General features: G+C 45.5%; 1 protein-coding gene across 1 annotated transcript in view; it reads right to left on the bottom strand.

Moving 5' to 3' along the window:
• The window catches only part of LOC115119710 (fascin-2-like), a 41,289-nt gene extending 26,769 nt beyond the window's left edge, over nucleotides 1-14,520 (bottom strand). The window contains 2 exon segments of the mRNA XM_065010669.1: nucleotides 13,462-13,803; nucleotides 13,806-14,520. Coding sequence (XP_064866741.1) covers nucleotides 13,462-13,803; nucleotides 13,806-14,304 — 841 coding nt within the window. The 5' untranslated portion in view covers nucleotides 14,305-14,520.
• Between the last annotated feature and the right edge of the window lie 6,044 nt (nucleotides 14,521-20,564).

The raw sequence follows: 20,564 nt of genomic DNA, 5'->3' as shown, positions 1-20,564 counted from the left end.
TCTGGGCCATAGATATAGCCTAAAACTCTGGGCCATAGATAAAGCCTAAAACTCTGGGCCATAGATATAGCCTAAAACTCTGGGCCATAGATATAGCCTAAAACTCTGGGCCATAGATATAGCCTAAAACTCTGGGCCATAGATAAAGCCTAAAACTCTGGGCCATAGATATAGCCTAAAACCCTGGCCATAGATATAGCCTAAAACTCTGGGCCATAGATATAGCCTAAAACTCTGGGCCATAGATAAAGCCTAAAACTCTGGGCCATAGATATAGCCTAAAACTCTGGGCCATAGATATAGCCTAAAACTCTGGGCCATAGATAAAGCCTAAAACTCTGGGCCATAGATATAGCCTAAAACTCTGGGCCATAGATATAGCCTAAAACCCTGGCCATAGATATAGCCTAAAACTCTGGGCCATAGATATAGCCTAAAACTCTGGGCCATAGATAAAGCCTAAAACTCTGGGCCATAGATAAAGCCTAAAACTCTGGGCCATAGATATATCCTAAAACCCTGGCCATAGATATATCCTAAAACCCTGGCCATAGATATAGCCTAAAACCCTGGCCATAGATAAAGCCTAAAACTCTGGGCCATAGATAAAGCCTAAAACTCTGGGCCATAGATATAGCCTAAAACCCTGGCCATAGATATATCCTAAAACCCTGGCCATAGATATAGCCTAAAACCCTGGCCATAGATAAAGCCTAAAACCCTGGCCATAGATAAAGCCTAAAACCCTGGTCCATAGATATAGCCTAAAACCCTGGCCATAGATATAGCCTAAAACCCTGGCCATAGATAAAGCCTAAAACCCTGGCCATAGATATATCCTAAAACCCTGGCCATAGATATAGCCTAAAACCCTGGCCATAGATATAGTCTAAAACCCTGGCCATAGATATAGCCTAAAACCCTGGCCATAGATATATCCTAAAACCCTGGCCATAGATAAAGCCTAAAACTCTGGGCCATAGATAAAGCCTAAAACTCTGGGCCATAGATATATCCTAAAACCCTGGCCATAGATATATCCTAAAACCCTGGCCATAGATATAGCCTAAAACCCTGGCCATAGATAAAGCCTAAAACTCTGGGCCATAGATAAAGCCTAAAACTCTGGGCCATAGATATAGCCTAAAAACCTGGCCATAGATATAGCCTAAAACCCTGGCCATAGATAAAGCCTAAAACTCTGGGCCATAGATATAGCCTAAAACTCTGGGCCATATATATAGCCTAAAACTCTGGGCCATAGATATATCCTAAAACCCTGGCCGTAGATAAAGCCTAAAACTCTGGGCCATAGATAAAGCCTAAAACTCTGGGCCATAGATATAGCCTAAAACCCTGGCCATAGATATAGCCTAAAACCCTGGGCCATAGATATAGCCTAAAACCCTGGCCATAGATATAGCCTAAAACTCTGGGCCATAGATATAGCCTAAAACTCTGGGCCATAGATATAGCCTAAAACTCTGGGCCATAGATATAGCCTAAAACTCTGGGCCATAGATAAAGCCTAAAACTCTGGGCCATAGATATAGCCTAAAACTCTGGGCCATAGATATAGCCTAAAACTCTGGGCCATAGATATAGCCTAAAACTCTGGGCCATAGATATAGCCTAAAACTCTGGGCCATAGATATAGCCTAAAACTCTGGGCCATAGATAAAGCCTAAAACTCTGGGCCATAGATATAGCCTAAAACTCTGGGCCATAGATATAGCCTAAAACCCTGGCCATAGATATAGCCTAAAACTCTGGGCCATAGATATAGCCTAAAACTCTGGGCCATAGATAAAGCCTAAAACTCTGGGCCATAGATATAGTCTAAAACCCTGGCCATAGATTTAGCCTAAAACCCTGGCCATAGATAAAGCCTAAAACTCTGGGCCATAGATAAAGCCTAAAACTCTGGGCCATAGATATATCCTAAAACCCTGGCCATAGATATATCCTAAAACCCTGGCCATAGATATAGCCTAAAACCCTGGCCATAGATAAAGCCTAAAACTCTGGGCCATAGATAAAGCCTAAAACTCTGGGCCATATATATAGCCTAAAACCCTGGCCATAGATATATCCTAAAACCCTGGCCATAGATATAGCCTAAAACCCTGGCCATAGATAAAGCCTAAAACCCTGGCCATAGATAAAGCCTAAAACCCTGGCCCATAGATATAGCCTAAAACCCTGGCCATAGATATAGCCTAAAACCCTGGCCATAGATAAAGCCTAAAACCCTGGCCATAGATATATCCTAAAACCCTGGCCATAGATATAGCCTAAAACCCTGGCCATAGATATAGTCTAAAACCCTGGCCATAGATATAGCCTAAAACCCTGGCCATAGATATATCCTAAAACCCTGGCCATAGATAAAGCCTAAAACTCTGGGCCATAGATAAAGCCTAAAACTCTGGGCCATAGATATATCCTAAAACCCTGGCCATAGATATATCCTAAAACCCTGGCCATAGATATAGCCTAAAACCCTGGCCATAGATAAAGCCTAAAACTCTGGGCCATAGATAAAGCCTAAAACTCTGGGCCATAGATATAGCCTAAAACTCTGGGCCATAGATATAGCCTAAAACTCTGGGCCATAGATATAGCCTAAAACTCTGGGCCATAGATAAAGCCTAAAACTCTGGGCCATAGATATAGCCTAAAACCCTGGCCATAGATATAGCCTAAAACTCTGGGCCATAGATATAGCCTAAAACTCTGGGCCATAGATAAAGCCTAAAACTCTGGGCCATAGATATAGCCTAAAACTCTGGGCCATAGATATAGCCTAAAACTCTGGGCCATAGATAAAGCCTAAAACTCTGGGCCATAGATATAGCCTAAAACTCTGGGCCATAGATATAGCCTAAAACCCTGGCCATAGATATAGCCTAAAACTCTGGGCCATAGATATAGCCTAAAACTCTGGGCCATAGATAAAGCCTAAAACTCTGGGCCATAGATAAAGCCTAAAACTCTGGGCCATAGATATATCCTAAAACCCTGGCCATAGATATATCCTAAAACCCTGGCCATAGATATAGCCTAAAACCCTGGCCATAGATAAAGCCTAAAACTCTGGGCCATAGATAAAGCCTAAAACTCTGGGCCATAGATATAGCCTAAAACCCTGGCCATAGATATATCCTAAAACCCTGGCCATAGATATAGCCTAAAACCCTGGCCATAGATAAAGCCTAAAACCCTGGCCATAGATAAAGCCTAAAACCCTGGTCCATAGATATAGCCTAAAACCCTGGCCATAGATATAGCCTAAAACCCTGGCCATAGATAAAGCCTAAAACCCTGGCCATAGATATATCCTAAAACCCTGGCCATAGATATAGCCTAAAACCCTGGCCATAGATATAGTCTAAAACCCTGGCCATAGATATAGCCTAAAACCCTGGCCATAGATATATCCTAAAACCCTGGCCATAGATAAAGCCTAAAACTCTGGGCCATAGATAAAGCCTAAAACTCTGGGCCATAGATATATCCTAAAACCCTGGCCATAGATATATCCTAAAACCCTGGCCATAGATATAGCCTAAAACCCTGGCCATAGATAAAGCCTAAAACTCTGGGCCATAGATAAAGCCTAAAACTTTGGGCCATAGATATAGCCTAAAAACCTGGCCATAGATATAGCCTAAAACCCTGGCCATAGATAAAGCCTAAAACCCTGGCCATAGATAAAGCCTAAAACTCTGGGCCATAGATAAAGCCTAAAACCCTGGTCATAGATATAGCCTAAAACCCTGGCCATAGATAGAGCCTAAAACCCTGGCCCATAGATATATAGCCTAAACCTCTGGGCCATAGATAAAGCCTAAAACTTTGGGCCATAGTTATAGCCTAAAACTCTGGGCCATATATAAAGCCTAAAACTCTGGGCCATAGATATAGCCTAAAACTGTGGGCCATAGATATAGCCTAAAACTCTGGGCCATAGATATAGCCTAAAACTGTGGGACATAGATAAAGCCTAAAACTCAGGGCCATAGATATAGCCTAAAACTGTGGGCCATAGATAAAGCCTAAAACTCTGGGCCAAAGATATAGCCTAAAACTCTGGGCCATAGATAAAGCCTAAAACTCTGGGCCATAGATAAAGCCTAAAACTCAGGGCCATAGATAAAGCCTAAAACTCTGGGCCATAGGTAAAGCCTAAAACCCTGGGCCATAGATATAGCCTAAAACCCTGGGCCATAGATATAGCCTAAAACTCTCGGCCATATATATAGCCTAAAACTCTGGGCCATAGATAAAGCCTAAAACTAGGACCAGGAGTTATCTTCTAATTAGGTCATGTGGACAGGAAAAACTCCTGGCCTCTACACACAGCATGCATTTCCTCCTGATTTGGGATCTCCCTGAGGTTTGAACGTCCAAAGAGGAAGTCCCTGGATGTGCGAGGACCAGGGTGGTGTTCAATAGGCACTAAACGGGATAAGACTGAATGAAACATTGCATTGCATGCCCTAATGAACACGACCATAGGAGAGGTGGTGTGAGAGTTGACCTTGGCACCGCCTTGCCTCGAGGTATCCCGCTGCTCGGATGAGCCTGTCATTTGCACGTCCTGTCTTATCCTGCCAGTTTATCTCACACAGCAGATTACACCTGTCCCGAGGTGACCGCAAGTTGTGACACTTACATTGTGATTAAAAACATAATTAAACTACCATGTCTGGTTGTGTTGTGACAGACGAAGCAGTGCACATGCGGGATTAGGTTCTGGGTGCCACGATGACATGTTGGGTAACACATGTACTGTAGGCCTATGTACAGCGCCTTCCGAAATTATTCCCACCCCTCAACATATTCCACAATTTGTTATGTTACAGCCTGAATTTGAAATGCATTAAACATTTTCTCACCCATCTACACACAATACACCATAATGACTAAGTGAAAACATGTTTTTGACATTTTTTCAAATGTATTGAAAATGAAATACAGAATTATCTAATTTACATAAGTATTCACATCCCCGAGTCAATTCTGCATGTTTGGCAGCGATTACAGCTGTGAGGCTTTCTGGGTAAGTCTCTAAGTGCTTTCCACACCTGGATTGTGCACCATTTTGTATTTATTTATTTGATTTAACCAGGTAGGCCAGTTGAGAACAAGGTCTCATTTACAACTGCAACCTGGCCAAGATAAAGCATAGCAGTACGACAAAAACAACAGCACAGAGTTACACATAAACAAATGTACAGTCAATAACACAAAATAAAAGAAAAATTGAAAGATCTATGTACAGATGCTTAAAGTTAGAGAGTGAGATATAAGACTCCAGCTTCAGTGATTTTTGAAGTTCTTTCCAGTCATTGGCAGCAGAGAACTGGAAGGAAAGGCGGCCAAAGGAAGTGTTGGCTTGGGGATGATCAGTGCATTATACCTGCTGGAGCGCGTGCTACAGGTGGGTGTTGCTATGGTGACCAGTGAGCTGAGATAAGGTTGAGATACTAAGCTGAGATACTTATAGATGACCTGGAGCCAGTGGGTTTGGCGGTGGATATGTAGTGAGGGCCAGCCAACGAGAGCATAGAGGTCGCAGTGGTGGATAGTGTATGGGGCTTTGGTGATAAAATGGATGGCACTGTGATAGACTTACATCCAGTTTGCTGAGTAGAGTGTTGGGGTCTATTTTGTAAATGACATTGCCGAAGTCAAGGATTGGTAGGATAGTCAGTTTTACGAGAGTATGTTTGGCGGAATGAGTGAAGGAGGCTTTGTTTGCGAAATAGGAAGCCAATTCTAGATTTAATTTGGGATTGGAGATGCTTAATGTGAGTCTGGAAGGACAGTTTACAATCTAACCAGACACCTAGGTATTTGTAGTTGTCCACATATTCTAAGTCAGAGCCGTCCAGAGTAGTGATGCTAGTCAGGCGGGAGGGTGCGGGCAGCGAACGGTTGAAGAGCGTGCACTTAGTTTTACTAGCATTTAAAAGCAGTTGGAGGCCACGGAAGGAGTGTTGTATGACGTTGAAGCTCGTTTGAAGATTTATTAGCACAGTGTCCAAAGAAGGGGCAGATGTATACAGAATGGTGTTGTCTGCGCAGAGGTGGATCAGAGAATCACCAGTAGCATTAATCTTTTCAAAATTCTTCAAGCTCTGACAAATTGGTTGTTGGTCATTGCTAGACAACCACTTTCAGGTCTTGTCATAGATTTTTTTGTAGATTTATGTCAAAACTGTAACTCGGCCACTCAGGAACATTCACTGTCTTCTTGGTAAGCATCTCCAGTGTAGATTTGGCCTTGTGTTTTGTGGTATTGTCCTGCTGAAAGGTAAATTAATCTCCTAGTGTCTGGTAGAAAGCACTCTAAGGCAAGTTTACCTCTAGGATTTTGCCTGTGCTTACCTCCATTCCGTTTGTTTTTATCATGAAAAACCAGTTCTTAACGATTACAAGCATACCCATAACATGATGCAGCCACCACTATGCTTCAAAATATGGAGAGTGATACTGCTTGTGTTGTATTGGATTTGCCCCAAATAAAACACTTTTGTACTCAGGCAAAAAATGTATTGACATATTTTCTTGGCAGTATAACTTTAGTGCTTTAGTGCCTTGTTGCTTTAGTGCCTTGTTGCTTTAGTGCCTTGTTGCTTTAGTGCCTTGTTGCAAACAGGATGTTAAAAAGGTTAGTATTGTGGAGAAACAATGTTGTTGATCCATCTGCACTTTTCTCTAATCACAGCCATTAAACTCTGTAACTGTTTTAACGTCACATTAACCTCATGGTGAAATTCCTGAGCGGTTTCCTTCCTCTCTGGCAACTGAGTTAGGAAGGACACCTGTATCGTTGTAGTGACTGGGTGTATTGATACACCATCCAAAGTGTAATTAATAACTTCACCTTGCTCAAAGGGATATTCAATGTCTACTTTTTTATATTTTTTACTAATTTACCAATAGGTGTCCTTCTTTGTGAGGCATTGGAAAACCTCCCTGGTCTTTGTGGTTTAATCTATGTTTGAAATGCAATGCTCGACTGAGGGACCTGACAGATAATTGTATGTATGGGGTACAGAAATGACACAGTCATTTAAAAATAATGTTAAACATTATTATTGCACACAGAGTGATTCCATGCAACTCATGTGACTTGTTCAGCACATTTTTACTCCTGAACTTATTTAGGCATAACAAAGGGGTTGAATACTTATTGACTCAAGACATTTCAGCGTTTAATTTTAAATTAATTTGTAAACATTTCAAAAAACGTAATTCCACTTTGACATTATGGGGTATTGTGTGTAGGCCACTGACAAAAAAATCTCAATATAATCCATCTTAAATTCCGCCGGTAACACAACAACATGTGGAAAAAATCAAGGGGAGTGAATACTTTCTGAAGGCTCTGTATGTGTGTGTGTGTGTGTGTGTGTGTGTGTGTGTGTGTGTGTGTGTGTGTGTGTGTGTGTGTGTGTGTGTGTGTGTGTGTGTGTGTGTGTGTGTGTGTGTTTGTGTCCCCGCAGTTCCTTCAGATGTTTCCAGGTGTTTGCCAGTGTCCCCGCAGTTCCTTCAGATGTTTCCAGACCTGGGTTCTAATCATTTCTGTTTGAAAGCTTTTAAATGCTTTGATTGTTTGATTGAGTCTGCCTTGAGTGCCAGATGGGCAGGGTTTGTACTTTTGCTTAATCAAGCGCAGCCCAAAGTATTTGATAGAAAATAAATACTGAATCCAGCTCTTGCTTTTCAACACTGACCCCTCACTCCACCCATAGTGGTGCAATATCACTGTGTAATAGAAATATCTCCCCGATGTGGTACTGCAGGGAAGCACAGCTACTGCAACAGTTCTAGAAATACTCAAATGAAGGACTGGAAGTGTATTTGGAGAAACCTGATGCGACCAAATAACTGTTGGGAATGGCCCATCATCCAAAAGGCATAGATATTGACTGAGGATACAAATATGTTTGAAAAGCACAGCATTCACAATAGATATCAAGTAAGCACCAACGACATCATTAAAGATGCCCTCCAGGATCGTAAGCACAATAAAATCGTAACATATCATACGATTTTCACAATGTATATATATATAAATTGCTTGCAGGATGTAACATATTATATGAAATGGACGACGTAGTACACAATTTGATGACGTAGTACACAATTTGATGACGTAGTACACAATTTGATGACGTAGTACACAATTTGATGACGTAGTACACCATTTGATGACGTAGTACACAATTTGATGACGTAGTACACAATTTGATGACGTAGTACACAATTTGATGACGTAGTACACAATTTGATGACGTAGTACACCATTTGATGACGTAGTACACAATTTGATGACGTAGTACACAATTTGATGACGTAGTACACAAAAAACAGGGCCCACTTTTGGCTCGTGAGCACCACTTTTAAAACTACTGGCTGAAATGACACAGAATTTTGAGAGTGCATCTTTAATGAAGGCTATATATTGCTGAGCTTTCAAAGTATAAAATATAGTCATTTTCTAAATGTTGCAACATTACAAACTGAACCCTTCACTTTAGAGCATTATTCAATCAAGTTTAGTGTTAAATTACATCATCAAATCTAGGAGTGGGGGAGACTATTTGCCGTAAAATGAGATGCATGAGATACCCTACACACTGAGATTAAAGATTGTCCTACACACATCCCGTAGGGACTGACATTAAAGATTGTCCTACACACATCCCGTAGGGACTGACATTAAAGATTGTCCTACACACATCCCGTAGGGACTGACATTAAAGATTGTCCTACACACATCTCGTAGGGACTGACATTAAAGATTGTCCTACACACATCTCGTAGGGACTGACATTAAAGATTGTCCTACACACATCCCGTAGGGACTGACATTAAAGATTGTCCCACACACATCTCGTAGGGACTGACATTAAAGATTGTCCTACACACATCTCGTAGGGACTGACATTAAAGATTGTCCTACACACATCTCGTAGGGACTGACATTAAACATCTGTAGGGACTGACATTAAAGATTGACCTACACACATCTCGTAGGGACTGACATTAAAGATTGACCTACACACATCTCGTAGGGACTGACATTAAAGATTGACCTACACACATCTCGTAGGGACTGACATTAAAGATTGTCCTACACACATCTCGTAGGGACTGACATTAAAGATTGACCTACACACATCTCGTAGGGACTGACATTAAAGATTGACCTACACACATCTCGTAGGGACTGACATTAAAGATTGACCTACACACATCTCGTAGGGACTGACATTAAAGATTGACCTACACACATCTCGTAGGGACTGACATTAAAGATTGACTGTCCTACACACATCTCGTAGGGACTGACATTAAAGATTGTCCTGACACACATCTCGTAGGGACTGACATTAAAGATTGACCTACACACATCTGACATTAAAGATTGACCTACACACATCTAGGGACTGACATTAAAGATTGACCTACACACATCTCGTAGGGACTGACATTAAAGATTGACCTACACACATCTCGTAGGGACTGACATAGGGACTGACATTAAAGATTGACCTACACACATCTCGTAGGGACTGACATTAAAGATTGTCCTACACACATCTCGTAGGGACTGACATTAAAGATTGACCTACACACATCTCGTAGGGACTGACATTAAAGATTGTCCTACACACATCTCGTAGGGACTGACATTAAAGATTGACCTACACACATCTCGTAGGGACTGACATTAAAGATTGACCTACACACATCTCGTAGGGACTGACATTAAAGATTGACCTACACACATCTCGTAGGGACTGACATTAAAGATTGACTGACATTAAAGATTGACCTACACACATCTCGTAGGGACTGACATTAAAGATTGACCTACACACATCTCGTAGGGACTGACATTAAAAGATTGACATTAAACCTACACACATCTCGTAGGGACTGACATTAAAGATTGTCCTACACACATCTCGTAGGGACTGACATTAAAGATTGACCTACACACATCTCGTAGGGACTGACATTAAAGATTGACCTACACACATCTCGTAGGGACTGACATTAAAGATTGACCTACACACATCTCGTAGGGACTGACATTAAGTTTTAAAAATATATATTTGTACTAATTAAACATTAAGGGTTGTCCTACACACATCCCATAGGGAATGTCCTTGAATGGCCCAGCCAGAGCCGGGACTTGAACCCGATCTAACATCTCTGAAGAGACCTGAAAATAGCTGTGCAGCGACGATCCCCATCCAACGTGACTGAGCTTAAGAGGATCTGAAGAGAAGAATGGGACAAACTCGCCAAATACAGGTGTGCCAAGCTTGTACCCAAGAAGAATTGAGGCTGTAATCACTGCTAAAGGTGCTACAACAAAGTACTGAGTAAAGGGTTTGAATACTTATGTAAATGTATTTTTATACATTTATTTTTTATAAATTTGCTAATATTTCAAAAAATCCGTTTTTGCTTTTTTTGCATTGTGTGTAGATTGATGAGTAAAAAAAACCAATTTGATACATTTTAGAATAAGGCTGTAACGTAACAAAATGTGGGAAAAGTCAAGGGGGCTGAATACTTTCCGAATGCACTCTAAATAGCAGATTGCTGGAGTTCAAATTAGATACCACAGAAATATCCCTCAACCTTTCTCTTAAGCCTGTTACCACCCTAATCCCACACACCCCCCTCCACCCATCCTGCTCATTCGCCTGCTGTAATTCCCTCGGTGGTGCAATGCAAATCTGCACCACAGGACCCACTAAGCAGCTTTCTGGTGCCTGCCTCGTTCCTAAAACAAATGTCGGGGGAGAGGAGACACCAGTGGTGTATTCATTAGTGCACATTGTAGCAAAACAAAAATGAGAGTTTCTTAGTGGATAAATTCAGGTTAGTCTCTCCCAGTTTCGTCCCGTTTGCTTCAATCTGTTTCCTAGTGAACACACCACAGGCAAAAACACTCCTCTTCAGAGAGACCAAGCACAACATTATGGGTTGGGTTGCCATATTGGACATTTTGAAAAGCCACTTGTTGAACATTTTAACCAAAGGAAGAGTAGAATGAACTGGGAATAATATTGAGTGCTAATTTTTTGCGATCAAATATACTATTTCACGCCTGATCAATATTTGAGCCAGTAGCCTACATACATTATTTTTTAAATATTTTTTTATTTTTTTTATTTAACCTGATCATCCTGAACTCGTACAATTTAAAATCACATTTACCTCTATATTTTTACCAAATCATAAGAAATAGCATGCCAGGGGAGGCCTGTGCAGGGTAGGGAGGGAAGAATGCATCTCCCTAGTAAATTTGGGAGAAATTGTAATGAATAAAACCTATATAAAAATAATTTTGGTACTTGTAGGTTATGTCATTGTGAATGTAGCTGTGGCAGGGTGACACCCTCACTGAATGACACCCTTCATCCATACCTGTGACCAGAAACAGCCAAAGTCCCTTCGGTCTCTTTCTAACCTGTCCTCCTTGCCTGCTGGCCTGTCTCTAGGTATGTCACTGTCAGCAGAGGAGATCTCTCCACCTTCATTCCTCTCTCAGGGAAAGCCTCTGCCGAGAGCTAATGATGGGTGTAGGTAACTGATCAGTCTGACTAGTTCTCCTATTTTAACTGCTCTCTCACTGCCTGTCCAGACTAATAGATGACTTCCTCTACCTGCCACAATCAAACAACCTCAGCCCCCATTACAATTACAACCACTCACTCTCATCACTCTCAATCCACAGATAAAGCATCAGGCAGTTTCAGCTTGATAATAGAATGGTTGTGGTCCTGAAATGCCCATTGATGGGAATTAGTTGATAGCACCAGCAGGACCCCTCTGCCTCCCTGGAGTCATCAGCCTGCGCTCTGCCTAATCTCTTCTGGGACACACAGTGGAAATGACAAAGCCCATTACCATGACGACCCGGATGACACGCGTAATGGCGCCCAATGGCTGACTGACCATATGCACCATGCAGAGCGAGGAGACAAGCATGGCTGCCCTTCAGTTGTACCGTACTTGACACTTGTCACATGCTTTCACAATGTTCTTTCTGAACATTTCCAGGAGAGAGTCTCTGACAATCTTTTTGGATCCCCTAATTGATGACTTTATTTCTGATTTTCGTTGAGTAGAGAACCTTCCCCTATGTGGGCTAACATTCCTAGTGGGCTGCTACACTGCATGCTTAATGTATTTTGAGATATGTCTCAATGCTCACTTGAGTGAATTGTTTCTGAAATGGACAAATATGACTGAACTGAGCCTACCTGTGATTAGAATTCAATATACTGCCTGCTACTGACAGACAGACCCACAGGCTTCACTAAGGGTGTAGAGCAGAGGAGGCTGATGAGGGGAGGACAGCTCATAATAATGTCTGGAATGGTATCAAACACATGGTTTCTATATGGTTGATACCATTCCATTGACTCCATTCCAGCCATTACTATGAGCCGTCCTCTCCTCAGCCGTCTCACTGGAGTAGAGCTGCACCCAAGACCATGCCATCATCCTGTCGCGCCGAGACACATTTTCTGATTCTAATTGTGGAGATGTAAGGAGTCTTTCAACAGCATGAACTTTTCATCTAATTGCTGAGGAGTGTAACTAAAGACAAAGTGAGCTTCAGCACTGAGCTAACTAATGGTGATTCTATTGGACTGCCATTTGCTTGTGATAGAACCAACCAACCTCTACAGGGAAATTATCCAAACATGAACATTTTCCTACTTTGAATTTCTTGACGTCAACTATAACGCATGAAGTGTGGATTTGCAGGTCAATTACACTGGAGGTTGATCGTGCTGAGCACAGTACAATGAGACTTATTCTTTTCTGAACCAAATGGATTTGTACTCGACTCTTCTCAGAGCAGTGTGTTTAATGTAATGTCAGGTTTTTAGCAATTAAAAGCGTTGAACAAAAAATAAAATACTTTCAAAAGTTCAGCAATTCTATAGCTCCCTGAGAATGTCACTTGTTTTTTTCCCCAATGGGTTCACAGCTAGGTTCCTACCTACTCTATTTTCTCCATCCCGTTCCTTTCTCAAAATAGAGCAGGCAGAACCTCCCTGGTTAGTCCATTTGCCGTCTAAATGGAAAATAGAAAGCCATTTAGAACATTAGTTTCCTCCGTTCTGGGTGGATTCCAAGGTAAGTATAGCAGGTCAATTTGATAGCAATCTCCTGGGAACCCTACTGTGAGCCTAATGGGGTTCTGCTGACATTATTCTTTTCAATTCTTCTGCAGCTAGATGTGCACCTTCAGAGAGGATATTGAATGTATCACCCAAGACATTTCCAACCCCAAATATTGTCCATACATCAAATTAGTTCAAATTTTTCATCTCAGTAGAGACTATACAAAAACAATTAAATAATGTGCATTCTAGCAATAAATATATACATTGGCTGGATAATTACCTTGTTTGACGGAGACAAATCTTTTGTTGGCTGCCTGGAAAATGACTTGTGGGTGGCTCTCCTCTAGATCAAACAGCTCATCCTTGCCAGGCTTGGAGCACCGGCCTGAGCGCAGCGTGCCGGTCGGGCCCATGGGTGTCAGGTACTTCCCATCGCAGTCCTTGAAGGCCAGCTTGCCTGACTTGAGCTCCAGGGTGAAGCTGGTGGTGGGGGTGTTCTCTTTGACCAGCTTCCCGTCGTTGCTGAGGAAGCGGCTGTCGCACGTCTTCAGGAAGTACTTTCCTTCCAGGTATACCAGGGTGACCAGGGAGTCCGAGCCCCAGGGGATGTTGCTGTCCACCGAATCTCTCCTTCCCGGGCAAACAGGTGGGCGTAGCGTTTGCGCGCCACGCTGAGCAGGCTAGATTGCGGATGGAGGGCCAGGTGGACGGCCCACAGCTCGGGCTCCCCGATGGCCTGGGCGAAGCAGGACAGGTAGTCAGCCGAGCCTCCGAAGAAGCGCAGGTATGTCTCCGACTGCAGCGCCCAGCGGCCGTCCGACTGGGCCACGATCAGGAAGCGGCAGCCGGGCGAGTCGGGCTGCTCTGCCCCGCAGCTCACCTTACCATCCTTATCGGAGGCCAGGTAACGGCCCAGGTGGCTGCGAAGGAACACTACCTGGGTGTCCTGGTCCTCTTGCTCCAGAGTCCAGATCTGCTTCTTCTTCATGCTGGAGGCCGAGGCGTTCACCTTGAAGCCGAAGGCCTCGGCCGTTAGGTAACGGCTCTCGTGGTTGATGAGGCCAAACTGCAGCTTCAAGGCTTTGTTAATTCCGTTCGTGGGCATCGTCGATCCGTTGTCCATAGACACACACACACACACACACACACACACAGAGGTCTGGAGTGGAAAGCTAGGATGAACGAGGGGGAGGGTATAGGGGGAAGTGTTCCCCTTTCTCTTCTCTCCAGGCGCAAAATTTCCCTGCTTTAACAACCTCCTTCTGTCTAAATGCTTGACTTCCTCTCTCTCTTCCCCCAGAGGGTTTGCACAGGCGCTTGCTCTCTGTTACCTAATCAGCCAGGATTAAAATCAGCAGGACACAGGACCTCAATCCAACGAGCCGCTGACGTCACATACCAGTGCACTAAACCCACCTCTCCCTCTCCTCTTGCCTTCATTCTCTTCTTACAAATACACTTTATCTCACGCCATGTTTCGTCTCATCTCCCCCTTTTTTTATTTCACACTCTCTCTATCACTCACAATGACACTCTCATTTCTCAGCCTTAAGTCTCTTCAGGCTGGCTCTCCATCACATAGTTAGGCCTGTATATACTGGAAACACATCCAGCATGGGGATTACCCCAGCACTGATCTCCTGGTGAGCCACAGCCTAATTGGAAAACGTCCAGTCGAGTAAAGGTGCTCTTCGTCTCCCTCTCTCTCTCTTCAGATTCTCATCTCTTTCCTTTCCCCTGCTCAAACAGGTTTTTATCTGATAGATTGGGTTTTACAGGGACAATGTATTGTACAATAGTCACCATTTGAATCGCCAGATTTCCCTAATTCAAATAAGCTTTCTCTTGTGTACACACAATGTTAACAGGAGGGGATTTGTATATGTCCACAAAGCCCTCTTTCACTTCTTTCCTTTCTTCCTTTTGTTTAAATGAACTGGGAGAGTGTGCCTTGAGTCATACTATGCCTTGAGTTGAATTGATTGATTAACTTGAATATACAGTACAGTTCGGGAATTTATCAGGTTCAAGAGTGTCAGTCATTTATTGACCAAAACAGAACATTGTTTGTTCTAACACCCATAAACTACTGCAGGAGATTCAAGAGAAAAATATTTAATATATAATATATAAATAATATATAATATATAAATATCACTTCTTTAGTTTAACACTGGCTACTAACCCCAGACCACTCTCCCCTGACAGTCTACTGCTAACCCCAGACCACTCTCCCCTGACAGTCTGCTACTAACCTCAGACCACTCTCCCCTGACAGTCTGCTACTAACCTCAGACCACTCTCCCCTGACAGTCTACTACTAACCTCAGACCACTCTCCCCTGACAGTCTACTGCTAACCTCAGACCACTCTCCCCTGACAGTCTGCTACTAACCCCAGACCACTCTGCCCTGACAGTCTACTACTAACCCCAGACCACTCTCCCCTGACAGTCTGCTACTAACCCCAGACCACTCTCCCCTGACAGTCTACAACTAACCCCAGACCACTCTCCCCTGACAGTCTACTACTAACCCCAGACCACTCTCCCCTGACAGTCTACTGCTAACCCCAGACCACTCTCCCCTGACAGTCTACTACTAACCCCAGACCACTCTCCCCTGACAGTCTACTACTAACCTCAGACCACTCTCCCCGACAGTCTACTGCTAACCTCAGACCACTCTCCCCTGACAGTCTGCTACTAACCCCAGACCACTCTCCCCTGACAGTCTACTACTAACCCAAGACCCCTCTCCCCTGACAGTCTACTACTAACCCCAGACCACTCTCCCCTGACAGTCTACTACTAACCTCAGACCACTCTCCCCTGACAGTCTACTGCTAACCTCAGACCACTCTCCCCTGACAGTCTGCTACTAACCCCAGACCACTCTCCCCTGACAGTCTACTACTAACCTCAGACCACTCTCCCCTGACAGTCTACTGCTAACCTCAGACCACTCTCCCCTGACAGTCTGCTACTAACCCCAGACCACTCTCCCCTGACAGTCTGCTACTAACCCCAGACCACTCTCCCCTGACAGTCTGCTACTAACCCCAGACCACTCTCCCCTGACAGTCTACTGCTAACCTCAGACCACTCTCGCCTGACAGTCTGCTACTAAACCCAGACCACTCTGCCCTGACAGTCTACTACTAACCCCAGACCACTCTCCCCTGACAGTCTACTACTAACCCCAGACCACTCTCCCCTGACAGTCTACTGCTAACCCCAGACCACTCTCCCCTGACAGTCTACTACTAACCCCAGACCACTCTCCCCTGACAGTCTACTACTAACCCCAGACCACTCTCCCCTGACAGTCTACTACTAACCCCAGACCACTCTCCCCTGACAGTCTACTACTAACCCCAGACCACTCTCCCCTGACAGTCTACTAATAACCCCAGACCACTCTCCCCTGACAGTCTACTACTAACCACAGACCACTCTCCCCTGACAGTCTACTACTAACCCCAGACCACTCTCCCCTGACAGTCTACTACTAACCCCAGACCACTCTCCCCTGACAGTCTGCTACTAACCCCAGACCACTCTCCCTTGACAGTCTACTGCTAACCCCAGACCACTCTCCCCTGACAGTCTACTACTAACCCCAGACCACTCTCCCCTGACAGTCTACTGCTAACCCCAGACCACTCTCCCCTGACAGTCTACTACTAACCCCAGACCACTCTCCCCTGACAGTCTACTACTAACCCCAGACCACTCTCTCCTGACAGTCTACTAATAACCCCAGACCACTCTCCCCTGACAGTCTACTACTAACCACAGACCACTCTCCCTGACAGTCTACTACTAACCCCAGACCACTCTCCCTGACAGTCTACTACTAACCCCAGACCACTCTCCCCTCACAGTCTACTACTAACCCCAGACCACTCTCCCCTGACAGTCTACTACTAACCCCAGACCACTCTCCCTGACAGTCTGCTACTAACCCCAGACCACTCTCCCTTGACAGTCTACTGCTAACCCCAGACCACTCTCCCTGACAGTCTACTACTAACCCCAGACCACTCTCCCCTGACAGTCTACTACTAACCCCAGACCACTCTCCCTGACAGTCTACTGCTAACCCCAGACCACTCTCCCTGACAGTCTACTACTAACCCCAGACCACTCTCCCCTGACAGTCTACTACTAACCCCAGACCACTCTCTCCTGACAGTCTACTAATAACCCCAGACCACTCTCCCCTGACAGTCTACTACTAACCACAGACCACTCTCCCCTGACAGTCTACTGCTAACCCCAGACCACTCTCCCCTGACAGTCTACTACTAACCCCAGACCACTCTCCCCTGACAGTCTACTACTAACCTCAGACCACTCTCCCTGACAGTCTACTGCTAACCCCAGACCACTCTCCCCTGACAGTCTACTGCTAACCTCAGACCACTCTCCCCTGACAGTCTACTACTAACCCCAGACCACTCTCCCTGACAGTCTGACACTACTAACCCCAGACCACTCTCCCCTGACAGTCTGCTACTAACCCCAGACCACTCTCCCTTGACACTGCTAACCCCAGACCACTCCCCTGACAGTCTACTACTAACCCCAGACCACTCTCCCCTGACAGTCTACTAACCCCAGACCACTCTCCCTGACAGTCTACTACTAACCCCAGACCACTCTCCCTGACAGTCTACTACTAACCCCAGACCACTCTCTCCTGACAGTCTACTAACTAACCCCAGACCACTCTCCCCTGACAGTCTACTACTAACCCCAGACCACTCTCCCCTGACAGTCTACTACTAACCCCAGACCACTCTCCCCTGACAGTCTACTACTAACCCCAGACCACTCTCCCCTGACAGTCTACTACTAACCTCAGACCACTCTCCCCTGACAGTCTACTACTAACCTCAGACCACTCTCCCCTGACAGTCTACTGCTAACCCCAGACCACTCTCCCCTGACAGTCTACAGTCTAGTCAGACCACTCCCCTGACAGTCTACTGCTAACCTCAGACCACCTCCCTGACAGTCTACTACTAAACCCAGACCACTCTCCCCTGACAGTCTACTACTAACCCCAGACCACTCTCCCTGACAGTCTGATACTAACCCCAGACCACTCTCCCCTGACAGTCTACTGCTAACCCCAGACCACTCTAACCCCCTGACAGTCTACACTAACCCCAGACCACTCTCCCTGACAGTCTACTACTAACCCCCCTGACAGTCTACTGCTAACCCCAGACCACTCTCCCTGACAGTCTACTACTAACCCCAGACCACTCTCCCCTGACAGTCTACTACTAACCCCAGACCACTCTCTCCTGACAGTCTACTAATAACCCCAGACCACTCTCCCCTGACAGTCTACTACTAACCACAGACCACTCTCCCCTGACAGTCTACTACTAACCCCAGACCACTCTCCCCTGACAGTCTACTACTAACCCCAGACCACTCTCCCCTGACAGTCTACTACTAACCTCAGACCACTCTCCCCTGACAGTCTACTACTAACCTCAGACCACTCTCACCTGACAGTCTACTGCTAACCCCAGACCACTCTCCCCTGACAGTCTACTGCTAACCTCAGACCACTCTCCCTGACAGTCTACTACTAAACCCAGACCACTCTCCCCTGACAGTCTACTACTAACCCCAGACCACTCTCCCCTGACAGTCTGATACTAACCCCAGACCACTCTCCCCTGACAGTCTACTGCTAACCTCAGACCACTCTCCCCTGACAGTCTACTACTAACCCCAGACCACTCTCCCCTTACAGTCTACTACTAACCTGAGACCACTCTCCCCTGACAGTCTACTGCTAACCTCAGACCACTCTCCCCTGACAGTCTGCTACTAACCCCAGACCACTCTCCCCTGACAGTCTACTACTAACCTCAGACCACTCTCCCCTGACAGTCTACTGCTAACCTCAGACCACTCTCCCCTGACAGTCTGCTACTAACCCCAGACCACTCTGCCCTGACAGTCTACTACTAACCCCAGACCACTCTCCCCTGACAGTCTACTACTAACCCCAGACCACTCTCCCTGACAGTCCCTAACCCCAGACCACTCTCCCCTGACAGTCTACTACTAACCCCAGACCACTCTCCCCTGACAGTCTACTACTAACCCCAGACCACTCTCCCTGACAGTCTACTAACCCTAACCCCAGACCACTCTCCCTGACAGTCTACTACTAACCACAGACCACTCTCCCCCTGACAGTCTACTAATAACCCCACACCACTCTCCCCTGACAGTCTACTACTAACCCCAGACCACTCTCCCCTGACAGTCTACTACTAACCTCAGACCACTCTCACCTGACAGTCTACTGCTAACCCCAGACCACTCTCCCTGACAGTCTACTAATAACCCACAGACCACTCTCCCCTGACAGTCTACTACTAACCCCAGACCACTCTCCCCTGACAGTCTACTACTAACCTCAGACCACTCTCACCTGACAGTCTACTGCTAACCCCAGACCACTCTCCCCTGACAGTCTACTGCTAACCTCAGACCACTCTCCCCTGACAGTCTACTACTAAACCCAGACCACTCTCCCCTGACAGTCTACTACTAACCCCAGACCACTCTCCCCTGACAGTCTGATACTAACCCCAGACCACTCTCCCCTGACAGTCTACTGCTAACCTCAGACCACTCTCCCCTGACAGTCTACTACTAACCCCAGACCACTCTCCCCTTACAGTCTACTACTAACCTCAGACCACTCTCCCCTGACAGTCTACTGCTAACCTCAGACCACTCTGCTAACCCCAGACCCCCTGACAGTCTGCTACTAACCCCAGACCACTCTCCCCTGACAGTCTACTACTAACCTCAGACCACTCTCCCCTGACAGTCTACTGCTAACCTCAGACCACTCTCCCCTGACAGTCTGCTACTAACCCCAGACCACTCTCCCCTGACAGTCTACTACTAACCCCAGACCACTCTCCCTGACAGTCTACTACTAACCCCAGACCACTCCCCTGACAGTCTACTGCTAACCCCAGACCACTCTCCCCTGACAGTCTACTACTAACCCCAGACCACTCTCCCCTGACAGTCTACTACTAACCCCAGACCACTCTCCCCTGACAGTCTACTACTAACCCCAGACCACTCTCCCCTGACAGTCTACTACTAACCCCAGACCACTCTCCCTGACAGTTACTAATAACCCCAGACCACTCTCCCCTGACAGTCTACTACTAACCACAGACCACTCTCCCCTGACAGTCTACTACTAACCCCAGACCACTCTCCCCTGACAGTCTACTACTAACCCCAGACCACTCTCCCTGACAGTCTGCTACTAACCCCAGACCACTCTCCCTGACAGTCTACTGCTAACCCCAGACCACTCTCCC

This window comes from Oncorhynchus nerka, linkage group LG26 (genome assembly GCF_034236695.1).
Source record: "Oncorhynchus nerka isolate Pitt River linkage group LG26, Oner_Uvic_2.0, whole genome shotgun sequence".
Classification (NCBI taxonomy): domain Eukaryota; kingdom Metazoa; phylum Chordata; class Actinopteri; order Salmoniformes; family Salmonidae; genus Oncorhynchus; species Oncorhynchus nerka.
The sequence above is the reverse complement of the archived record's forward strand: the minus strand, read 5'-3'. Positions and strand labels throughout refer to the sequence as shown.